Source organism: Fulmarus glacialis, unplaced genomic scaffold (assembly GCF_000690835.1).
Source record: "Fulmarus glacialis isolate BGI_N327 unplaced genomic scaffold, ASM69083v1 scaffold8438, whole genome shotgun sequence".
NCBI lineage: Eukaryota > Metazoa > Chordata > Aves > Procellariiformes > Procellariidae > Fulmarus > Fulmarus glacialis.
Genome location: NW_009227544.1, coordinates 74,874 through 95,300, shown reverse-complemented (window position 1 = coordinate 95,300; position 20,427 = coordinate 74,874). Strand labels below are relative to the sequence as shown.

Genomic DNA, 20,427 nt, shown 5'->3' with positions numbered 1-20,427 from the left:
CTAAGTGTACTTCTTGATAATGATACAAGAGTAAACACTTGCTTGACCTTCAGGGTGTATTTGATGTACAGTTACTTTTTTGTAGTTGTTAATTTTGTTAGTGTCTCAGAGATTGCCACCCAAGCTGAAATGTGCATGTCTTTTTGTGCTATGCTTATAACAATTCCCAGTAAAACTTCAGGGATTTTTTTTACATAGCACAGTTGACAATGTAGGGCAGAGTTGTTCTTTTCTTCAGATTTTTATTTTTCTTTGAGCATAAACCAATCTTAAATCAAGAACAGTGTGCATTAAATGTAGATGGTACCCATCTACTTCAAAATTGGATTTATTTTTTCCCCCAACATCGATTGGTTGCTTAGAAAGCTAGGGTTGGATTGACCAGGTGTTGGAAAGTCAGCTGTCAATACAAACCATCACTAACAGAGTATATGGGGAACTCTGCCTGCTCTGTGGCATCAGTGGGTATGAAGTGTGAGGATTCGATTAAGACTGAAACTCCATCTGAATATTTCTGTGTGGTTTAATAATAGTATTTGCTTACAAAGTTCTTACTATCGGAAATCTTGGAAAAAATGTGTGGCCAGTTGGATTGTAAGAATTTATTTGTGTTAGAAATACGCAAAGTTGCTTTCTTTAGTAAGAGCAAGTAATTCCTGTCCAAATTGTTATGTGTTAATGAGCAATAAAAACATTGATATCCGTCTTGCCTGTTGAACTAACACTTATCTCGCAGAGCTGCAAGTATTTTAGCAGCGGAAAATCTAAAATGAGACTATAACTTTGTTTCAAATATGATTCTGTTGTGTAGTCAAGGGAATTCTTTTTGAGCCTTGTCAGTTTTCAGGAAAGTTCCAAGGTATTGTTTTATTTGATATCTTTTAATAGCTTAGCAAAGTTGGACAACTCAAAAACATCTCTGGAGTAATGTTGCAAAACAGCAGATTAATCAGTGAGTTTGACTTACTGCAGGAGCCTATCTGGAGCTTGATTATTGTGGCCACAGTGGTGTGGCTGTCTAACGTTAATGGAACTCTACCAGATTCAAACTTGTTCGGTGGTGCGGCGCTATTTCCTTCTGACTACTGTGAGAGATTAATCGTAGGAGAGACATCTACGAGTTTAAATAATGAGTTTTAATAATCTGATCTCAGGTATTTTAACTTGGTGATAATTTGTGAACTGATAATAATGAGTTACCATGTGATGTATTCCCTGAATCCTGTCTCAGTTGAGACATGGTGTCTTGGTGTGCACAATATGCATATTTCTTCATTTTGTGATGATGTGATTCCTAACAGCTTTTCTTTTGTAGAAATAGGTCAAGGAACTTTGCTGTCAGGCCTGTGGAATGTTCTGAAACTGTAAATGCTGAATTTAAAAGTCTGTATTTGACACCTTCCATAAAACTGAAATCGAATTTGTGCATTGAGAGGTGAGTATGTCTTTAGTTTAAGAGTAAGAGTGGAAGACCGCTTGCAGGCTATAAGCCATCTTTTGACTGCTTACAGTTACTGTGTTCATGCCTTGGAGATTTCTATGTCAGATGTTTTGAGTCGAAAAGAAAAGATTTGCTTTCCTGGCCTACTTTGTGATCCTATATTGATCTTCTAATGTTTTCTGGCATGGTTCTCCCTCACTTTCTTTTCTAAGTTCGTAGGAAGTATGTAGGTTTTCCAAGTCGTATGAAGCCTTCAGCAACTCCTTTGCAAATCATAGAATCATAGAATAGTTTGGATTGGAAGGGACCTTTAAAGGTCATCTAGTCCAAGCCCGCCCTGCAATGACCAGGGACATCTTCAACTAGATCAGGTCAGAGCCCCGTCCAGCCTGACCTTGAATGTTTCCAGGGATGGGGCATCTGCCATCTCTCTGGGCAACCTGTTCCAGTGTTTCACCACCCTCATTGTAAAAAATTTCTTTCTTATAGCTGGTCTAAATCTACCCTCTTCTAGATAAAACCATTCCCCCTTGTCCTGTCGCAACAGGCCCTGCTAAAAAGTTTGTCGCTATCTTTCTTATAAGCCCCCTTTAAGTACTGCTAGGCTGCAATAAGGTCTCCCTGAAGCCTTCTCTTCTCCAGGCTGAATAACCCCAACTCTCTCAGTCTTTCTTCATAGGAGAGGCGTTCCATCCCCCTTATCATTTTCGTGGCCCTCCTCTGGACCCGTTCCATCAGGTCCATGTCTGTCTTGTGCTGACGGCTCCAGAGCTGGACGCAGTACTCCAGGTGGGGTCTCACCAGAGCAGGGTAGAGGGGCAGAATCACCTCCCTCGACCTACTGGCCACGCTTCTTTTGATGAAGCCCAGGATACGGTTGGCCTTCTGGGCTGTGAGCACACATAGCTGGCTCATGTCCAGCTTTTCGTCCACCAGTACCCCCAAGTCCTTCTTGTGAGGCTGCTCTCAACCCCTTCATCCCCCAGCCTGTATTGATGCTGGGAGTTGCCCCAAGCCAGGGGCAGGACCTTGCACTTGGCCTTGTTGAACCTCAGGAGGTTCCCACAGACTCACTTCTCGAGCTTGTCCAGGTCCCTCTGGATGGCATCCTGTCCCTCAGGCGTGTCAGCCACACCACTCAGCTTGGTGTCATCTGCAAACTTGCTGAGGGTGCACTCGATCCCACTGTCTATGTCATTGATGAAGATATTAAACAGTGTCGGTCCCAATACGGACCCCTGCGGGATGCCACTCATCACTGATCTCCATCTGGACATTGAGCCATTGACCACTACCCTCTGGATGCGACCATACAACCAATTCGTCATCCACCGGACAGTCCACCCATCAAATCCATACGTCTCCAGTTTGGAGAGAAGGTGTTGTGGCGGACCGTGTCAAAGGCCTTACAGAGGTCCAGACAGACGACATTGGTAGCTGTCATGGAAATCATGAAATCATGGGCTGTGTTGTTCCTTGAGAATAAAAATTGTTATTGTATTACTTCAATAAAAAACAATTTGGAATTAAACTTCTGATGTTCTCTTGATGCTTGTTGCTTTGGAGAGGCTTAGGATGGTGGAATAGGATGAGGGGGGAGGAATAAAGTGGCTGCTGCATATTTGCTGCAAGGTAAATATTTTCCTCCCTGTTTGACAGTGAAAGGGCGCTTTCAATATAATCGTAAGTTGTTTTCTTTTTGAAAATTAGTTAACGTTTCTACAAAAAAGATCTAAGAATATGTTACACGGAAGATTAATTCTTTTTTGTTGTTTTATACATTTTGTAGCTTCCTGTGTAGTAATTTCTCTGTTTTTCATTGTATGGCCAGTTCAATCTCTTGTGCTGTTAATTTGGTGTGAAAGACAAGAGAAAAAAGAAAAAAAATTCCTGTCTATCAGCTTCCTTCAAAGAAAAAATAATGTGGTTGTAAAAATGACTGTTGAGAATTCTAGATCAAGCATATTATTTTAGCTAATTTGCAGCTTTTTAAGGGATCGTTTCTAAATTCTCTCTGGAATAAATGCACTAACTACTTTGGGCTTACAGTGTTTGAGTTATTTCACCTAATAACCGTGCAAGTTTTGGCACAGTCGCCTCTATGTTAATGCAACTAAGATTCTGAGTTCTAATACAAACCTTGGAGTATTGGCATTATTATCATTCTACTCTTGAAAGCTGTATGCTTCTGGAATAAAGTATTATAAATCAGCAACTGTTGTAAGTGACACAGTAGTAAATGGACGAGAGACAGCTGAGGTGTTGACTTTCACAGCAGCTTGTATTTTCGGTGGTGATTTTGATGTTACCATGCTCCAAAAAGTTAGAGTATAAAATACATCTTTTTTAAACTCTCTGCAGTTACCAGATACTACTTGAAGGGTATGAGGTTTCTGTCTGTTAATGCAAAAATCATGGTGACTCATCTCCAGATTATGTTGTGCTTGTTGTACTTAGGCTGGCACCTGCACTTCAGGCAGCCTTACAGATGCACAGAAACGTTAATGTTTTCAAGATGCCACTCAGCTCTTATTTTGAAGTTCACATCTTTCTGTTGACATAAATGAAAACTGTATGAGACCCCTGAGCACACGTGGTTTGAAGATTTTTATGAGGTAGAGCATGATTTCACCATTTGACTAGGACATTTCTCTCCTGGTGCATCCTGAGACCTGACACCACAGTCAGGAGGAGATTGAGTGTATGCAGTTCTGGCGAATGCTGGTGGTTATGGACTAAATGTTCAAATCATGGTACAAGCAGTGAGAAACTGAAGTTGAATGGGATAGTTTCATGTCAAACTGGATTAAAGTTAACGAAGTTTAATGAAAATGCATATCCATAACTTTTCACATAATTGTGCTGTGCTACTTGAATAGGTTGTGGTGAATTGTTTTAAGCAAATGTTTTAGATCAGAGAGACAAATCAGAACCCAAACTCTGCAAACTAACTCTTCAGGTGAGTTTTGATTTGTGTATTTACAATCTGGTGGTAGTTTCTATCATCTCCTTTGTTTTACTCTGGTTGGGATTAAAATTGTTTGCCATTGTTATTTCTGGAGTTTGCAGGCAAGTCTAACGGTATTTTTCTTGTTTTCCAGCATGCCATCAGAAATGCTGATGAAGATATTTTCCTATTTGGATGCTGTGTCCTTGTTGTGTGTTGGTTGTGTGAATAAGCACTTCTATCATCTGGCCAATGACAAGTAAGGAAGAGGGAAGCATAAGTGCTAGTCTTTATTGTGCAGCAGTTGAGTTTACCTGAGTTATGAGTCTTTCTGACTTTACTGATGCCAGAGCACTGATGCATGTACCTACTGGCAATTACTCTGCTGCACTGATGCATGTACCTACTGGCAATTACTCTGCTGAAAATGTACTGCATAGCTCACAGTACAACGTGTTATATGGAATTCTAGCTGTGCAAGCCCTGTTACATTTAATGGGAGTTATGAGGCGAAAACTAAATAGAGTGTTTTGAAATGTTGCTATTAGCATTTATTTTGTTGTAAAATTTGCATAGATTTTTTTTGTATTCACGTGCACCTGCACAGGCTTTTTGGTTCAGGCAATCCTTAGCGGTGTGTAGCCGGTAGCTTTGTTGAATTGTCATAGCTTTCATAATTTTGAAGGCCTACTTATTTAGCTCTTTTATCAGGTTTTTGCACAGGGTTTGATTTAGTCAGGGGATTCACTAGTGGGTTTTATCTGTTGCTCTTTCTGTCAAATTTTTGGTGACATCTAAATGAAAACAGAAAGGGCGAAGATAAATACTGACACCTTTTTTTTGTAAGCGATTGCTTATACAGAGTTCGCAAATTGCTCCTACCAGTATCATGATAATTTTGTGAAAGGATCAAGAGAAGAGACCCTGGTTGGTATGCGATAACTAGGATGTCTGGGTATCCTTTTTTTCTAGGACTCTGCTGCATTAGTGTTGTTTAAATGAGAAAATGTCTTCCTATACAGGAAGTTGCTGAATCTGGTATTCATCCATTTCTCACTTATTTGCCAAAACTTGTGCAGTGAATCGGTTAACATTAGCATTGACACCTTCAGAACCGATGAATTTAAAGGGAAGGCCATAATCTAGGTTTATTTTTTGAAGCTGTCAGCAGGTGCATGTAGATAAAAATTGCGTAGTTGACACAAATTATGTATCTTAATATGTGTTTTCCACTTCAGGATAGTAAGGTAGGATAAAATCATTGTGGCTGATCAAGGGAAGCTGATTCATCTGTCTTCATCTAAACAATGTCTGTTTCCATTTTCTAATCTTGACAGAGATTACTGTATGTGCACAAATGGGATTCGAGGAAGAGATACTTTCTCTTATCTGGGAGATTGACTGGTTCAGTGGGACCAGGTCACTTCTCCCTGCTGGATTTCCATGGACCTTCTTGAGTCCCTGAATCTTGTGGTGAATTAACAGAAGTTGTAATTGAGGTCCCTGCATATCTCTGTGACAAATACGATCTTGGTTTTTAGGCAGAGTATCTTTTTGAGGATATTTCTGCTGTCCTGGATGTACAGGATGCTGTCCTTGATGCAACAGGACCATCAGTCTTTCATCGTGAGATATCTGTGCTGCCTAATGCAGTGCTTTGTCTTTGGGCTCTTCAAGTAATGGCTGCACTTTAACAGTTCCTTGGCAGTGATGTCTTCAATGTAACTGTTGAAGGCAAGGAAATATTTCTGACCCCCTTTTCTGCATCTCCCTTGCCCCAGCATGTGGTATTATTCCAGCCTTCCTGTCATGCAATGTGGGAAGCTCATATCGATTGTCTGCCTGAAAGCCTGAGGGTTTTGATCACCAGCAGAAAGCGCTTGTATAAGAGGAAGGGAGAAGTCAGAGCACAGGGGAAGATCTTTTTGTCATCAAGTGATGACTGACAATGGTGTGTGTCTGATTCTGGCATCTGAGTTAGCAGTAAGAGGTTGGGTTGGCTTGTTGTAACAACATCCCATAAGAGGCCTTGAGATGAATGTTATACTTGACACTTTGAGGCAAAAGTGGCACATATTCTGCTGTGAAAGAGGCAAATTCGTGCTTCCCTGTTGGATGCCTTGGATGCCTTTTTGATTTGTCTGCCCTGAATTCTTCAGAAGTTGAGGATGAAGGGGCAGTGATACCTCCCTAAACACTTGTGATTCCACGTCCCCCTTTTTTTCTCCTCTGCCTCCCTGCCCTGACTGAATTTTTGAGCTTCTTGAACTGATTTCTCATCTCTTTGCACAATGCTGTTTTGAGGAAGGAAGAAGCAATATGTAACTGAGAGTGAGGAGAAGGGTGGTAGGTACTGGTGGCAAGTCTGTCTTCATTCAGCTTACATTGCCTGAGACTGTACCCTCAAAATGCAGGAAATGCCTACTACTAACCCCTGTCTTTTCAGCATCATGCAGCTGGATGCTGAGTATCTCTCCCCATGAAAGAAAGGGTGTCTCTCTTGGGATGGGGTTTCTAGTTAACAGGAGAGGGTAATAGGGTAATACTGGACTTTTTAGGTTGAATAAGACCAATTGGATGATATACAGCTCAATTTCCACTGATGATGGTGTGTCAAGGACATCTCTGCTCCATTTTCATCATCCCACAATTCTGAGCAGCTCTGGAGTTAAATAAGAATTTCCTCCGTCCAGCAGAAATGTTTTATACTATCTGATAACTGGGTTGTCTTGTCTTTTCTGGTCTCAAAATTGAAGTATCTTAAATCTTTGTTTTACTTACAGGATTGTTCTTCATGTTTTCCACTCCCCTGATTTTGGTGAAAGGAAAGTTGGAAGCTCATGTTGACTGTGAACCTCCCTTTACCAGTCATAGAAGCTTATGGGTTTGCGTGTTTTAAACAGCTTTGACTCAAAAAATGGCAGTGGGAGATTGTACATATATCTGTAGAGCAGCAGGCTGGAAGGTTTTTGCAAAATTCCTGAGTATGTTTGCATCAATAACAAAGAGCCTGTCTCTCGGCATGTGGGGACTTATTCTCAGCAGTTGATGAAGTGAGAGTGGTTTTCATGGGTGGGAGGCAGTGTGGGATGGATTCAGTCCTTGAATGCTTTAATGCTTTAAGGAGGGGTAAAATGCATTACAAAGCATGTTAGTGTAAGTTTGCCTGGGGATAAGCGAGGACTGGTAAAGGTAATCTTGCTGATAAATGGTAGAGAGTTTCTCTCGAGAATTTGTTTTTGTTGCTATTAATTTTCTTCAGGGCAGTTATGTGGACTGTGAGGGTAGCACTTTAAAATTAGAAAACTTACTGGAAACCTTTATTCACAGATTGTTGTTTGAATTCTTGTAACTTCTGTACTCAATATTCCCCGAATTGCCCTAGAGATACTGGGATGTGGGGGATGGAAATGTGACCTCATATGTTTCCTGACAGGAAAGAGGTGAACCCATCATTCCTGTTGCATGTTTCTTTGATGTCTTCAAAAAGACATCTCTTCTCTGAGCTTTAAAAAGAGAGTGCAGAAGGGATTGACATGACAGTGACCACCAAACATAGGTGATTCTAATTGTCCTCCTCCACTGCGCTTTCAGCTGGATCTGTGTGAAAAACTTGAGGGGTCCAGATTATCTTTGTTCAGTAAGAGGTATTAAAATACTTTTTACACTAGCTGATTTGTGTGAGGAGGATGCATCATTGTTTTGGGTTGGAATTTTCAAAAGTAACTGCTTAACCTTAATCAGTTTTCCCTTAAGTCGCTGAGTATGGCTATGCTGTCTCTGAGCTTCATCCTGGATCCTGTATTTTCAGGAAGACAGACAAGACTTACCTTTTCTTTTTTTGCTCGTGATAGCTTTCTCTTCGATATGCACTGTTTTGTTGTTCTTTTTAAAATCTGCTTAAGTGAGTGTGAAGGAAGTAACAGCATAAGGGGAAGGAAGGCTTTTTAAAAACCACATACTCTAGTGTGCTATTGAGAGGTGTAAAACAGTGGGAAGTTCCCAGTATCTGATGATCCTACTTTCAAGAGCACGAGTCAAACATCTTCTGTATATGTAGTTGAGATGTTTATCAACCTTACTGGCATATTGTAAGAATTAACTGAATAACTTTTTGTTTGTTTGTTTGTTTTTTCCCCCCTGTGGTAGAGCAGAAAGTCGTAAGTGGATCTCATTTGGTATGTATAATCCAGAACAAGAAATGTGTTCAGAGCTTCCGTATTCTTTGAGATAACCTAGTAAGCCCATGAGAAACACTGACATCCAGCATCTTTTTGTTCCTGAGCCTTCATGTTTGCACCAGGGAAACTGACGTCATATGAACTGTTGGAAGGTCAAAATGGGGAAAAGTGTACAACTGTGCCTTTTCATTTTTTTGACTAGTACCTAGGAGACTACAGTTTCTGGTCTTCTGTAAACTTCGATTTAGATCAAATCCAGTTTGCTGATAATCTAGGACTTTATATTTTTCTGCTAACATTATGCTCAGTGGTAGCTGAGACATGTATATAAGAATAATTAAGTAACTATTCTTGAAGTTTATGTGGTTTTTCTCTTTATTCTACTTTTATCTTCAGTGGAATCTGGCTGAAAATCTATTCCAGTTGTTTTCAACCAAAAAGGACAATTTGGAAAATGAAGTCTGAACAAACAGATACTCTTTCCTTGGGCTGTGCTGCTCTACATGATAGAAAGCCTGGGTACTGGAAGAAAGAATACATCTTCAAACAAATAGCTGCTGTCAAAACTAGAGTAATGCGACTTGTTAAACCTGTGGATCCTTATACAGGTCTTCCATGTAAAAACAGAGAGGCTATGAGGTAAGCAATGCCTTGCCACAGAAGATATTGACTCGAGAACAATGGCTTTGGAAATGCTGGGGGGATATGGAAATAGAGCTATAAAATGAATATCATAATGGGAAGATACGATGATAGTCTATAAATGACCTAGCCTGAGAAACATAAGTAGCAGTTAGTAGAAATTTAAAAATTCTGTTGGAAGCATAGTTTAAGTTTTGTCACTTTGAGAATCTTTTTTTTTAAACACTACTCTCCCCTCTCAATTCCTAAATAACAGAGCCTCTGGCGTCAGTTGGATAATTGTTCTAAAGGACAAAAATGGAAAGGAACATGTAATGGAGAAGTCAAAGATATCATTTAAAGACACATCTGTTACTATACTTTGGTATAGTAGAAATTGGCCATGCTTAGACATCCTGTCAACCCTAAAACTATTCGGAGTTACGCCATTGCTTCCTGACCAAAGCAGAGCTCCCAGCAAGAATGGGTGAGTTTTAACATAGGATTTTGGAGGGGTTTTTGGTGTAACTGGTTGATAGTGTGTCTGTAGGAGCTATCTGACCTTGGTTTGACTTAACAAGTTAATTCTTTCTTAGAAAGCCTCTCTGTAGTGTTTATTCCAAAGCCTATGTCCTTCTCTTCATTGGTAGAGCTTTTTAGCAAGAAATAGGTATAATCCAGCAAGCTATGACATTAATTCATAGGTTAATGTAGCTACTGGCACGCAAGATACAGATTGATAGGTCCTGCCTTGGAAAGCTGAATCTAAGGCATAGATACAAATGAGCATGAAACAAACATGTACATCTAGGAGAATTTAACGTAAGACATTTAGATTGGAACAGTTCATTAATGTTTATGTGGCTACAATCAGGTAATCTATGTTACTAACATACATTTTTTTCTATCTGATACGTGTGTATGTGGATTTAGGGAACTTGATGTTTGGCTGCGTGTACAATATAAGTATGTGCATATAAAAAAAAATAGTCCACAGCACAATGTGGGATAGCTGTTGTTTTGTAACTTAAGTGTGTACAATATTTTTCTGGCATTATATTCTGAGAAAAGATGTTTAAACTAAAAGTGTGTATTTGAGGTATGTATGTTTTTGGTAGCTGTCAATGAGTTTTCCACATCTGTATCTTATGTGTTGTTTTAGTATATGCAGTATCAGCTACATGCTTCTTACACAAAACCACTAGCAGCAGAGCTCTGAAAAGAGAGAATTGTTGTTCACCTACAAAAAACATGGTTCTTCAAGTAGAAGCAAAGTATTTGCCTAAAAAAAAATCAATAGAAGCCTTTTGTGTAAAGTCAGCTAAACAAGTCTTGCAGTCAAATTATGTGGGAAATGTAGTTTTTTTACCAAGATGATGATTCATATGTAGAAAACAGTAAAAGAAAACTTGCAGGCAGTTAGTGTATTTATTTCACAGAATCGTAAGTTGTTAGAGCTTGTGAATATACATGAAGGTAATGATTTCACAAAGATCAGATTGTTACTCAGAGTGTTAAGACTATATGGAGCTAGTGCAGGGACTTTGGGAAAGTCCCTGTATTTATACCAACCTGATTGACTTAAAGATGGAAAGGGTTGATGTCCCATCCCTGCCCCAAATCTTACAGTTCAAGGTAATGTGACGAAGTTCCTGTCGATTGCTGGCTTCCCAGCAGTGTGTAGTGGTAGGTGATATTACTGTGATACTATTGGGAAATCTAGGAACATTTTTGAATATAATAAGAGCCGAAGTCTGCAAAGGGTTTTAGAAGGAGTTATTTCTTCATTCTGAATAGGTAACGCAGACTCTGCTTTCTGCTCTTTTTTTATGCGTCATTAGCCAGTAAGAATGCCTGTGAAGTATGAACTTTAGTTAAAGGGTGTTATGGAGCTAAATCGCTTTAATTACAGGCAAAATCTAGAAATAATTTTCTAAAAAAGGAAAGCTTCCTCTAACAGAAGCTTTTAATTTATTATATGTACAGTTTGATCCTTTCCTTGGAATTTTGCTTCTGTGGAGGAAGAATTTACCTTCTTAGTAGCTTGCTTCATACTGACAAATGTTCAGTGATTCCATCTAGTACCAACATAGTATTAAAAACAAATTATAAAGTAATTCTGTGGCTGTTTTGAAATATTGGGCAAGCATATAATTTTTTCTTCTTTTTTAGGTAGTATATTAACCCATCCTATGGTGGCTGTTGTTTCTTTTCTTGTTAGGTGTTGAGATCCTGCTAGTATGCTGTAGTTGTTCAGAAGTAAAGTTTATGGCTGTGCATGCTGAATGCTTTCAAAACTGTTTTCATTCGTGTGCTGTTGGTCAGACTTCAGAGTTAAAAATGAAATTAGGCTAAGCTTTTACATAAATATCGAGACATAGTCTTGTTGCTACATTCTGTATGTTCTTTTCAAAGACCTCGTCGACGTTCCTTAATTGCTGAATACCATCTTGCTAACCTGACTGAAAGTAGTGTAGCAGTTGGTGCTGATAAGCTTGTCCAGCTCTTCAGGCTGCATCCAGGACTCTTAGTAGGACTTTGGAAGGTAAGATAACATTTTGCTTCAATACTTTATTAGGACTTGAAGAAACAGATTCTTTTGCCTTGTAGTTTGGGATTTTGGGAGTTTTTCTGGATTTTGTTTGGGTTTTTTTTTTTAATCTTCCTTTTTTCCTTTGGATTTTGAAAGATCTTGTCTAAACTAACAACAAGAAAATACAGGTAGGGACAGCTAGTTGATGATTTATCGTATTCTAAAGAACTGTCGCAAGAGTATCTGTACTTTTAAAAAAATCCACCTCTAATTAACATTTATGTATCATAGTATATTAGTGTACTGATCTTGTTTGTGTGTTCAATTGTATTTATTTTGCAGTCTTCACATGCCAAAGTTTGATATCCTAAAGACATTTTAAATAGAATGGTTTGAGGAGAGATGTGCTTCTTCCCCTGACTCATGCCTTGTCCTGTCCCCATCACTCAAAGTGATGAATTCCCACAAGGCAACTTTGCTGGTTGTTTCCTTTAATCCACATCACCAGGTATCAGTAGTATCCTGTTCCAGCAGTAGGAACGCTGTAAACTGTGCCCTTTTGGGGATATTAAATTCTTGGTATTAAGTGTCTAAGTTAAGGGGTTAGTCTCTGTAGGCTGTGCGTAGAGATTAATGTCTTTAGAGAACAGTGCAGAATATCTGAAGTAGACTTCTACTGTAAAGGAATCTGTGTCTTTGCACTGAATACACTGGGACCTAGGTGTCTGCCTGAAGTTGCATATGGTTAGGTGCTATGGAAGCCTATCTCAGGTGTTCTGCTCTTGGACTGAATTCAGAGGTGGCAGCCCTTTCTTCCTCCCCCAGCCATGTTAATGACATAGACATATTATTTGGCACTGGCAAGGAACTTCCCTCAGGGAGCCTGTGAACAGTTGCTCTAGGCTGTGTCTCATTTCCAGCTGGAAACTCTTGCTACCTGAAATGTGCACAATCACCAGAGGAATTCTTTAAAACCACATAAGGAATATTTGTTTCACTCTTACTTAAAGGTGTCCATTTCCTAGAAAACTTGAGACTGGCTGACCTGCATGAGCCTATTACAGGTTGTCTCAATCTATGTAAAGCCCCAATAAGTGAACGGCAGTTTCTTTTGTATCTTCAGAAGTTTAGTAGATTGGTGTCCCTGTGTTGTTGTCCCTATGGTCTTGCTAGCGCATTACCCCTTCCCATGCTTGGAAAGAGAACTCTTTCAGCACCTGGGAATGGTTCAATCATAACTAAGTTCCACAAAGTTGTTAAGCATCAAGTGCCTCACTCTAGTATATTTTTCTTGCTTACTTTTCTGAACAGCTGTTCTTGTTCTCTATGTGGGCAGAGTAACATTAGGCACTTAACTGTAGATGGATGTAATAATTGTAAATGCCACACATCTTTTTTTTTTTTTCACATGTAGCTTAGCTGCGCAACAGAAATTCTTGATGCTAGTAGTTTTGACAACCAAGGCAGGTTAAGTGGGCCTTCTGGTATTTGGATAGAGAAAGACTGAGACACTCTATGTGATTGATAAATCTCTGTCATTATATCTTTTATAGCTGTAATTTTGCACTACAAAAGTACAGGAGTAGCTCAAACTTTGAGTAGGGGATGTAATTTTCTGTTTGGTAACCCAGAGAGATGAAAACAATAGTTGCCCACTTTTCAGGACAGTAATAGACTGCTGGCAGTGAATAATTTTGCTATTGATTGTGTTTCCAAATGTAGGACTTAAAAATGCGTTTTTCTTTTAAAAAAAAAAGAGCTGAAATCCTAGCATTCTGTGTTCTTGAAGTAAATAGATACCTTTGGCTCTGTTTAGTTCTCACATTGAGCTCTGAAGTTTTCTTTAAGCTATATAGGCCTATAGAAGGTATGTCATATTGCTTTCCCAGGAGTACGTAATCTGCTGAAGACACCTGGGGTTTTACTTTGAAATTCAGTATTTCTATTGAATAGCTCTGTATTCCTCACTGATGTTAGCCCTCTTTGCAAATAGTTCCTTACATACGAAAATAAGCTTGATGCTTAGGTATTTAGTAGCTGGAAGTAAGGTCTGTTTGACTCTTTTTAGGTATCCAGTTTAAAGTGGTAAGTAGAAGCTAGAGAAGTACAATTCATGGATTGCTGCTGATAACTTTTGCCCTGGCATAGCTAGTTTTCCTCCCTTTCCCCATACTATAGAAATGCTGTGAACTTTCACATATATTCTGTGCTCTTGTGAAAAGACAGTAGCAGTTACAGGAGTCTAAGTGTTAAAGCAAGCCATTATTAACATTATTACAGTAACTGGCAGAGTAATAAGCAGCAGCATTTATCTATGATTTTAATGCTCAAGAAGACCTTGTGAAAAAAAGTATTTCCAGATGAAAATACATCTACTTTAATTAACTTTTCAGGAGAAAAATGAAATTGCTTTTGTTATGGCGAGCCTTCATTATCATCAACTTCTTGAGAGAAGCACTTTGGGTTCTGCTACTGTGTAAGTTTTGGCTTCTCCGTTGTGGGTAATAAAGATAACCTTTTGAATAAATCTTTTTGAATGAAGAGTTTTACAGTTACAATTGGCTGCTGGTAAGAGGTTTATATTTAGGCAGTAATTAACTATTCTTGTTTAATATAAACAACAGTTATGGTAACTATATACAAAGCTGTAGAAGTATTTTCATACTAAAATGTTACCACTGTTATGCTATTAAGGAGATAATTTAGTCATACAAGTGTCCTAGTACTTCTTGTATTGAGAAAGTTAGAAATACACTGTCCATACTTTCTCCCTTTTCACAAGCAGTCTTTTTATTCCCTCTTCCTATCTGAAAGACCTAGAAAAGAGGGAGACATTTTAGGAAGTAGGAAAATAATCTTTAGCTGTGTAAGAAGGCAGAAAAAATTCTAGTAAACTGGTAAGGGTGCCTACATTTATCTTTCAGTCCTATTGAAAAACGAGCTGGATTTCCTATGAAGTATTTGTGTATATGTGTATATTGCAGTGTATAATATAATTCCTGTTTATACACTGTAAACTGTTTAAAAAGATTGAGTTTTTTAGCTTTAGAGGATGATTTTGGGGATTTATTTTCCCCCTAGCCCACCCCCTCAGCTTTCTGCTCAGATACTATTGTATCTACTGATGGTCTTACTGTAACTTAGTACGGCTCTTTTCACACAGAAGGTGAGACTTAACACCACCTCCCTTACTACCAGATAGGATCCTATGTAGGAGATGCTCAGTTGCTTCTGGGATTTGGGCTCTTCTGGTCATTTGTGTGCAGTAGTTTCTCTTTTAGGTTAGGCACATACAAAATCATTCAATAACTGATATTCCAGAGAAGTCTGTAGCTAGTTGGCTTTTAGATTTGTAGTTAAGCTGATGCTTTTTTTTTGTGTAAACAAATCTGTATTTTGGAGTTTTAAAGTTGACTGCCGTATTTTCTGCCTTTGCTAGGCTGGACAGCTGATTAGAAGTATTAGACGCTGTATTAGACAGCTTAAAAGAAGTATGATAAACTAGAGATGTTTGATTTTTCAAAAGCATTAATAAAGAAGAAAAGTTGTGTCTTCTAATAATTTTTTCCCCTCTTATAAGCTCTCTCAGTCAGTGTAGGGCTATTTACTATATCTCTTTCTATTAAGTCATTCTCGCTTGCTTAATTCTATTCTTTTTTTTTTTTTTTTAAAGTCAATATGCCCTTCCACCTAATAAACCTGTATTGGATGATGTTGACCCAGAATATGGACTGCATGACTACAATCTACATCTTGATATGCACGGTGGAAGCTGCACCTACCTGTGTGGAACATTCAAAAGCCTCTTCTGCAGAAAAGGTAGAGTTGACAGAATAATGTCTGTTTTTAGAATGATCCCTGCTGTTATGTTTTCCCTCTTATATCCAATATCTCTGTTTTAAGGGGAGAAACCGAAATGGATTTTTAAGAGTAAGCTATCTTTTTGTTCGTTGTGTGATTTCTTTGTATCTGAATAGTGTGGTGTCGTAAGCTTGCTCTATATGAAGTGTGCCTGCTATTACATTGACATAGTGTCAGGCCTGAGATGTAAGTTCTGCAGATTGTCAGGATATTTTCGTTTGGTTCAGTGGCGAGTTAATGCAGTGGCAGAGCTTTTGGTGCAGGCTGATGTTGCTTCCACTTGTATACTATAAGGGAGAGTGAGTTTGTCCTCATACATTTTGGAGACCTATTTCTGTAGAATTATTCTCAAGTAGAAGAATGCAGGTGCATTGACAGATTAAATATTTAAATATATTTGTAGAAGATACTGTGAACTTTAAGATTTATAGCTTTTATTTAGGTCAACTTAAGGTTGCCTATTCTGACATCCTTTCATTGTGTAATAAACAATTTCAGTGGTTGTTTTTAATTGTGCTGCTTTTTTTCAGTTCTTAGCATTTCTTTTAATGAGACATGATTGGCTATCCTTGTTGTTCATGTACAGCCCAACTTAATAATTCTACTAGGGTTTTGCAAAATATATGGGTGATCTCTATTTTGACTTAACTTCAACACAGCCCTGCCTAGAGCTACACAGCTGTCTGTCTGTCAGCAGAGACAGATTAAAATATTAAACTTAAAATTAAACAATTAAAATTAAACACTCTAATTATTGCTCCCCAGTATTTTTCTGATAACAGTACTAATGAGCCTTCTGTTGATCTCTGAAAACACTGTTTTTGATGAAGACAGTAGAGGGCACTGTTATCAGGCTTGAGTGGTTTTACAGTCTTGCAACAAATTTCCCCATGACTTTTTTTTAATTTGTATTTGATTACTCCAAGAACTGTCATTTAGACCGTAGCCTTGTGCACATTGTGGAGTGTTGTAGTCCTTTGAATTTGAAACATGAATGTTTTCAGATTCCTGAAAAGCTCCAACCTTGAAATAAAGGAATATTTATAAGTTGATCAATACAGGAGTCCTCTTTATACTCTCAAAAAATAATTTATTCAATTTATTTTGTAAATTGGCCAGAGATTTGGGTTTTTGGTTTTGGGCTTTGGTGTTGTTTTTTTTTTTTTTAGGTGAATGCCATGTTTTGTTTTCTAAAATAAAAATTTCATGCTCCTAGCAATACAGCTGTACAAGAGAAAGCAGTATGTGGCACGCTTTTCTTTGTTGGTGTCACTTTTTTGCCACCTAAGAAGCTACTTCTGTTAAAGATTAAGCTGATGTTTATGCAGATTGTAGTAAATGTCCAGGAGCTACAGCTGGGATGCCGTCTCACTTCGCTAGTTAGAGAATCTGTTTTCTGAACTGTTTTGGTTTTGTGTCCTTTGGGTCACGAGTGTTTTCTGAACTGTTTTGGTTTTGTGTCCTTTAGCTGTGTGACAGCTGCTAGATTCTGCTCTCTCGGGACATCAGCCAGCTGAAGCCATGGTTCTGCAGGCAATAAGCTCATTTGTCATCTAGACCCTTCCACGTACTTGCACAATAATTTCTTTTGGAAAATGCTTGATTTCCTCCATAGTTTGTGTTCAGAAATGATGTAGTGAGGCAGCTTATGGCTGTCTGCTGTCACATATTTTCACAGTAATTTTTTGTTCACTTTGCTTTTTCTGGTACACATGGTGTTTCTGAATGTGGCCAACAGTGTAGGTTTGTCCAAGCTGGTTGTATATGATGGTTTGCGCTTTGTTTTTTGCCTCTATTCTAATGATACTCTGTGTCCTCTGGGAGGGCTCTGAAGCATGGAGGTCTCTGACAGAGTGAGAAGTCTTGCTATTTGTTAGAATTCTCTACCCAATCCAGATTTGTTTTAAATTATGGATGTGACATGCCAATGGCAGTTTCCACAACCTGAGACACAGATCAGTTGTCAGCTATTATACTGGGGTTTTACTTATTTATTTGATTCCATTAGGAAGCTGAAGACACTCCTAGGTTACCAGGGAATGCCTATTTGTTATTCTGCAGAATAACTGATTTATTTGTTCACTTTTAGTTGTATTTTTGTCTGCTTTCTGTTAATGTTCATTAATGTTGCGCTTCATTTTGCTGCTCTATTTTCAATTCTTTCTGCAAAATTCTGAACATCAAATTGAAAAAGTTACCGCATTTCACTGAACCAAGTGGATGGAGTATATATGGCTTCAGATCTTTTTTTTCCTGTTATTAATACTTGCAGTGCAGTAACTAGCTGTTTTGACACTCTGTTTTGGCTGGTTTTTAGCATTTTATTTTATGCTTCCTTCTGTTTAAACAGAATTGGTAATATGGTCTGGTTGACAGATACTGTAGGGTGAATATGGAATTGAATGTATTTGAAAACTTTTATTGTTTTCAGGAAGCTATGACAGGCTTTTCATATGACTTTTTAAGCATAGCTTTGTAGCCATATGGTAGTCTTAAGCTTTGGGTTTTCAGTGTTATTCCTTGTTGATGTAAGTTGATGTGTTGTGCTTGCAAAATATAATGGGGTGATTTTTGTTTGTTTAGAGAGCTTTTAAGATTTGTTTGTAAAATATCTCATCATATGTTTGCAATGTTTTTGCTTGACCTTGAAGATTGATTTGCAACTTTAAATGGCCATTTCAGCATGGTAAGGCTGGTTGTTGCCGTTGGAATTAGTGTTAAGCACAGCCTTCCTTGTGAAAATAACAATCAAATTACAACTTGCAACAAAAGCTTGGTTAGCAAAACAAACTTGCTTGGCTTTTAGCTAAAATAAGTGCCTTTGAACTATTGGGCTATTTGTTTCTTTCCCCTGAGGTTTGTCTACATGATATATGTTCTCTATATTGGTATTCCCTTTATTTAGAAATATTTGTTCCCTTTAAGTTATACTGATTAAAGTGCTGCTTTGCTGCTATATGTGTCTTGCATAAACTCTGGACCGCAGATATTGTAAGGGGACAATGAAACAAATTCTAGATCAGGCTAAAGAAAGCCCTCTCCAATTTGCTTCCTCTATGTTTCCCTTGGTATGTCTAACATAGCTTGCTCTGCCCTTTAATTTCCTTTTCTTATCTGGCTGGGATGAGGAAGGGGAGATTTCAGTGCTTAGCACTTCAGCTTCTTGCTAACTTCTAGGCATACTTTTTCCTTCTTCTAGATATGAGAATTGCAATGGAGCTTTTATATTTAAAAAAAAAAGTTATAAGGATTGGATTAACTAACCAACGAATAATTAGCCTTCAGATCTGTGAAGCCTCACAGATCCTGATCTGTGTCACCTCTTTCCATTCTGGCTTAAAGTTAAGAAGTAACTGCAACAGGGTATTTATAACTTACACCTTAGCCAGGTGACCCATCTAGCAATGCAGCAGTTCATGTTGTTAATGCCATGCAATAGTAGTGATATCCTGGGCTTCAACATTTGTTAGCAGTATGCTTTGTTTCAATCTGTTTATTCCATTAAAATTTTCATTTGTTTTGAATGAGTGAGAGGAATAGCTGCTTCCATTCAAATCTGAATTGCAGATAACTGAATAGTCCTTTGGAAAAAATGCTTGTTGACTGATGTTGTTTTAAAGTCTCTTGTATAAAAGCTCAACTCTAGAGGTGGGCTTTCAGTTTTCACTCAGTGAAGCTTGACTATTTATCTAAAATATTTTTATCTTGAATGAAATTTTATCATTGGATTTGATTTACTGAGGTTTGGAACTGAACCATTTGGGTAGGTATCAACTTAATAGCCTTTTTTGCACTTTGAGCTGGATCCTGAAAGTGAATTCTGCTTACATTTTCCTCATTGAGTTCTCTGGGACTTCACTGCGAGGATAGTTGCTATGACTGTCTGGAGTGATGCATTTTCCTTCAACCATACAAAATATTTCCTGGGCATAGTCGTGTTGGTTCCACTGTATTCACACTCCTATTCCAGACAGTGTCTGTACTGAAAAACCTGCTGCTTCTGCTCCTGTCATGTGTTGGGCTGCTTCCTCCACACAGTAAGTACTCTTTAGACTCCCCACTTGTGAGTGATGTCTTTCCAGCATTGGTTTGTGGTCAAGCGTCTCTTGGGAGTTGCTTGGCCCCACAGTACCAATTCAGAGAAGTTTCCGGCTTCTGTGGTAAACTGTGGGCTCTCTTTCTCTGTCACTTTGCCTCCAGCTCACTGCCTTCAGCAGCCACCAGGCAAAGGCTTTTGCTGCTCCTTCACGCAGGCTTTAGCTTTTTAACTCAAAGCCAATCTTTCTGATGTTGCTGCTTCTGTCTTCAGCCTCATGCTGCTACTTTGGCCTGATTGAAGGAGAACCACAGGCAAAACACTTCTCTCTCTATTCACTTTTGCCACTTGTGTCTTAAACCTCCACAAGCCCCTTCAGTTATCATCCAGGGCCTGCTACTGGATCCTAACAAGCTGTATTTTTCTGGGAATTCCTCTCTCCCTTCTTATCTGTCTCCTGCAAGTGTTAGATACTTAGTTCTCTTCCTTTTTTTTTTTTTTTTTCCCCTTCCCTTTGAGGTCTCTAGTGCCTTCATTTGCTCTCTTAAGAGAGTATCTCTTGTTCAAGGAAATTTGTTTAAGGGATGTCCTGCTAAGAAATCTGCTTGCACCATGATGTGATGCATATTTTTTTTTTGTAGTCAGAGATCTTGTTTGTTATGATGTACCCCAAATTATAATTAGACTGTTGGACTCCCTGGTTAACTTTCCTCCTCCAATAGCAAGGGAAAAAAGAACAATTAATAGAAGTCAATCTCTTCTGGGAGGAGAGGAAGACGTGCCAAAGACATACGGTTATGTTTGGGG

General features: G+C 38.5%; 1 protein-coding gene across 1 annotated transcript in view; it reads left to right on the top strand.

Annotated features, from left to right (window-relative positions):
• Nucleotides 1-1,361: 1,361 nt before the first annotated feature.
• FBXO15 (F-box protein 15) overlaps nt 1,362-20,427 on the top strand; it is a 23,621-nt gene continuing 4,555 nt past the window's right edge. Inside the window, exons 1-7 of the mRNA XM_009583176.1 lie at nt 1,362-1,435; nt 4,543-4,647; nt 8,966-9,208; nt 9,468-9,677; nt 11,606-11,735; nt 14,117-14,199; nt 15,397-15,542. Coding sequence (XP_009581471.1) covers nt 4,544-4,647; nt 8,966-9,208; nt 9,468-9,677; nt 11,606-11,735; nt 14,117-14,199; nt 15,397-15,542 — 916 coding nt within the window. The 5' untranslated portion in view covers nt 1,362-1,435; nt 4,543. The remainder of the gene's footprint in view (nt 1,436-4,542; nt 4,648-8,965; nt 9,209-9,467; nt 9,678-11,605; nt 11,736-14,116; nt 14,200-15,396; nt 15,543-20,427) is intronic.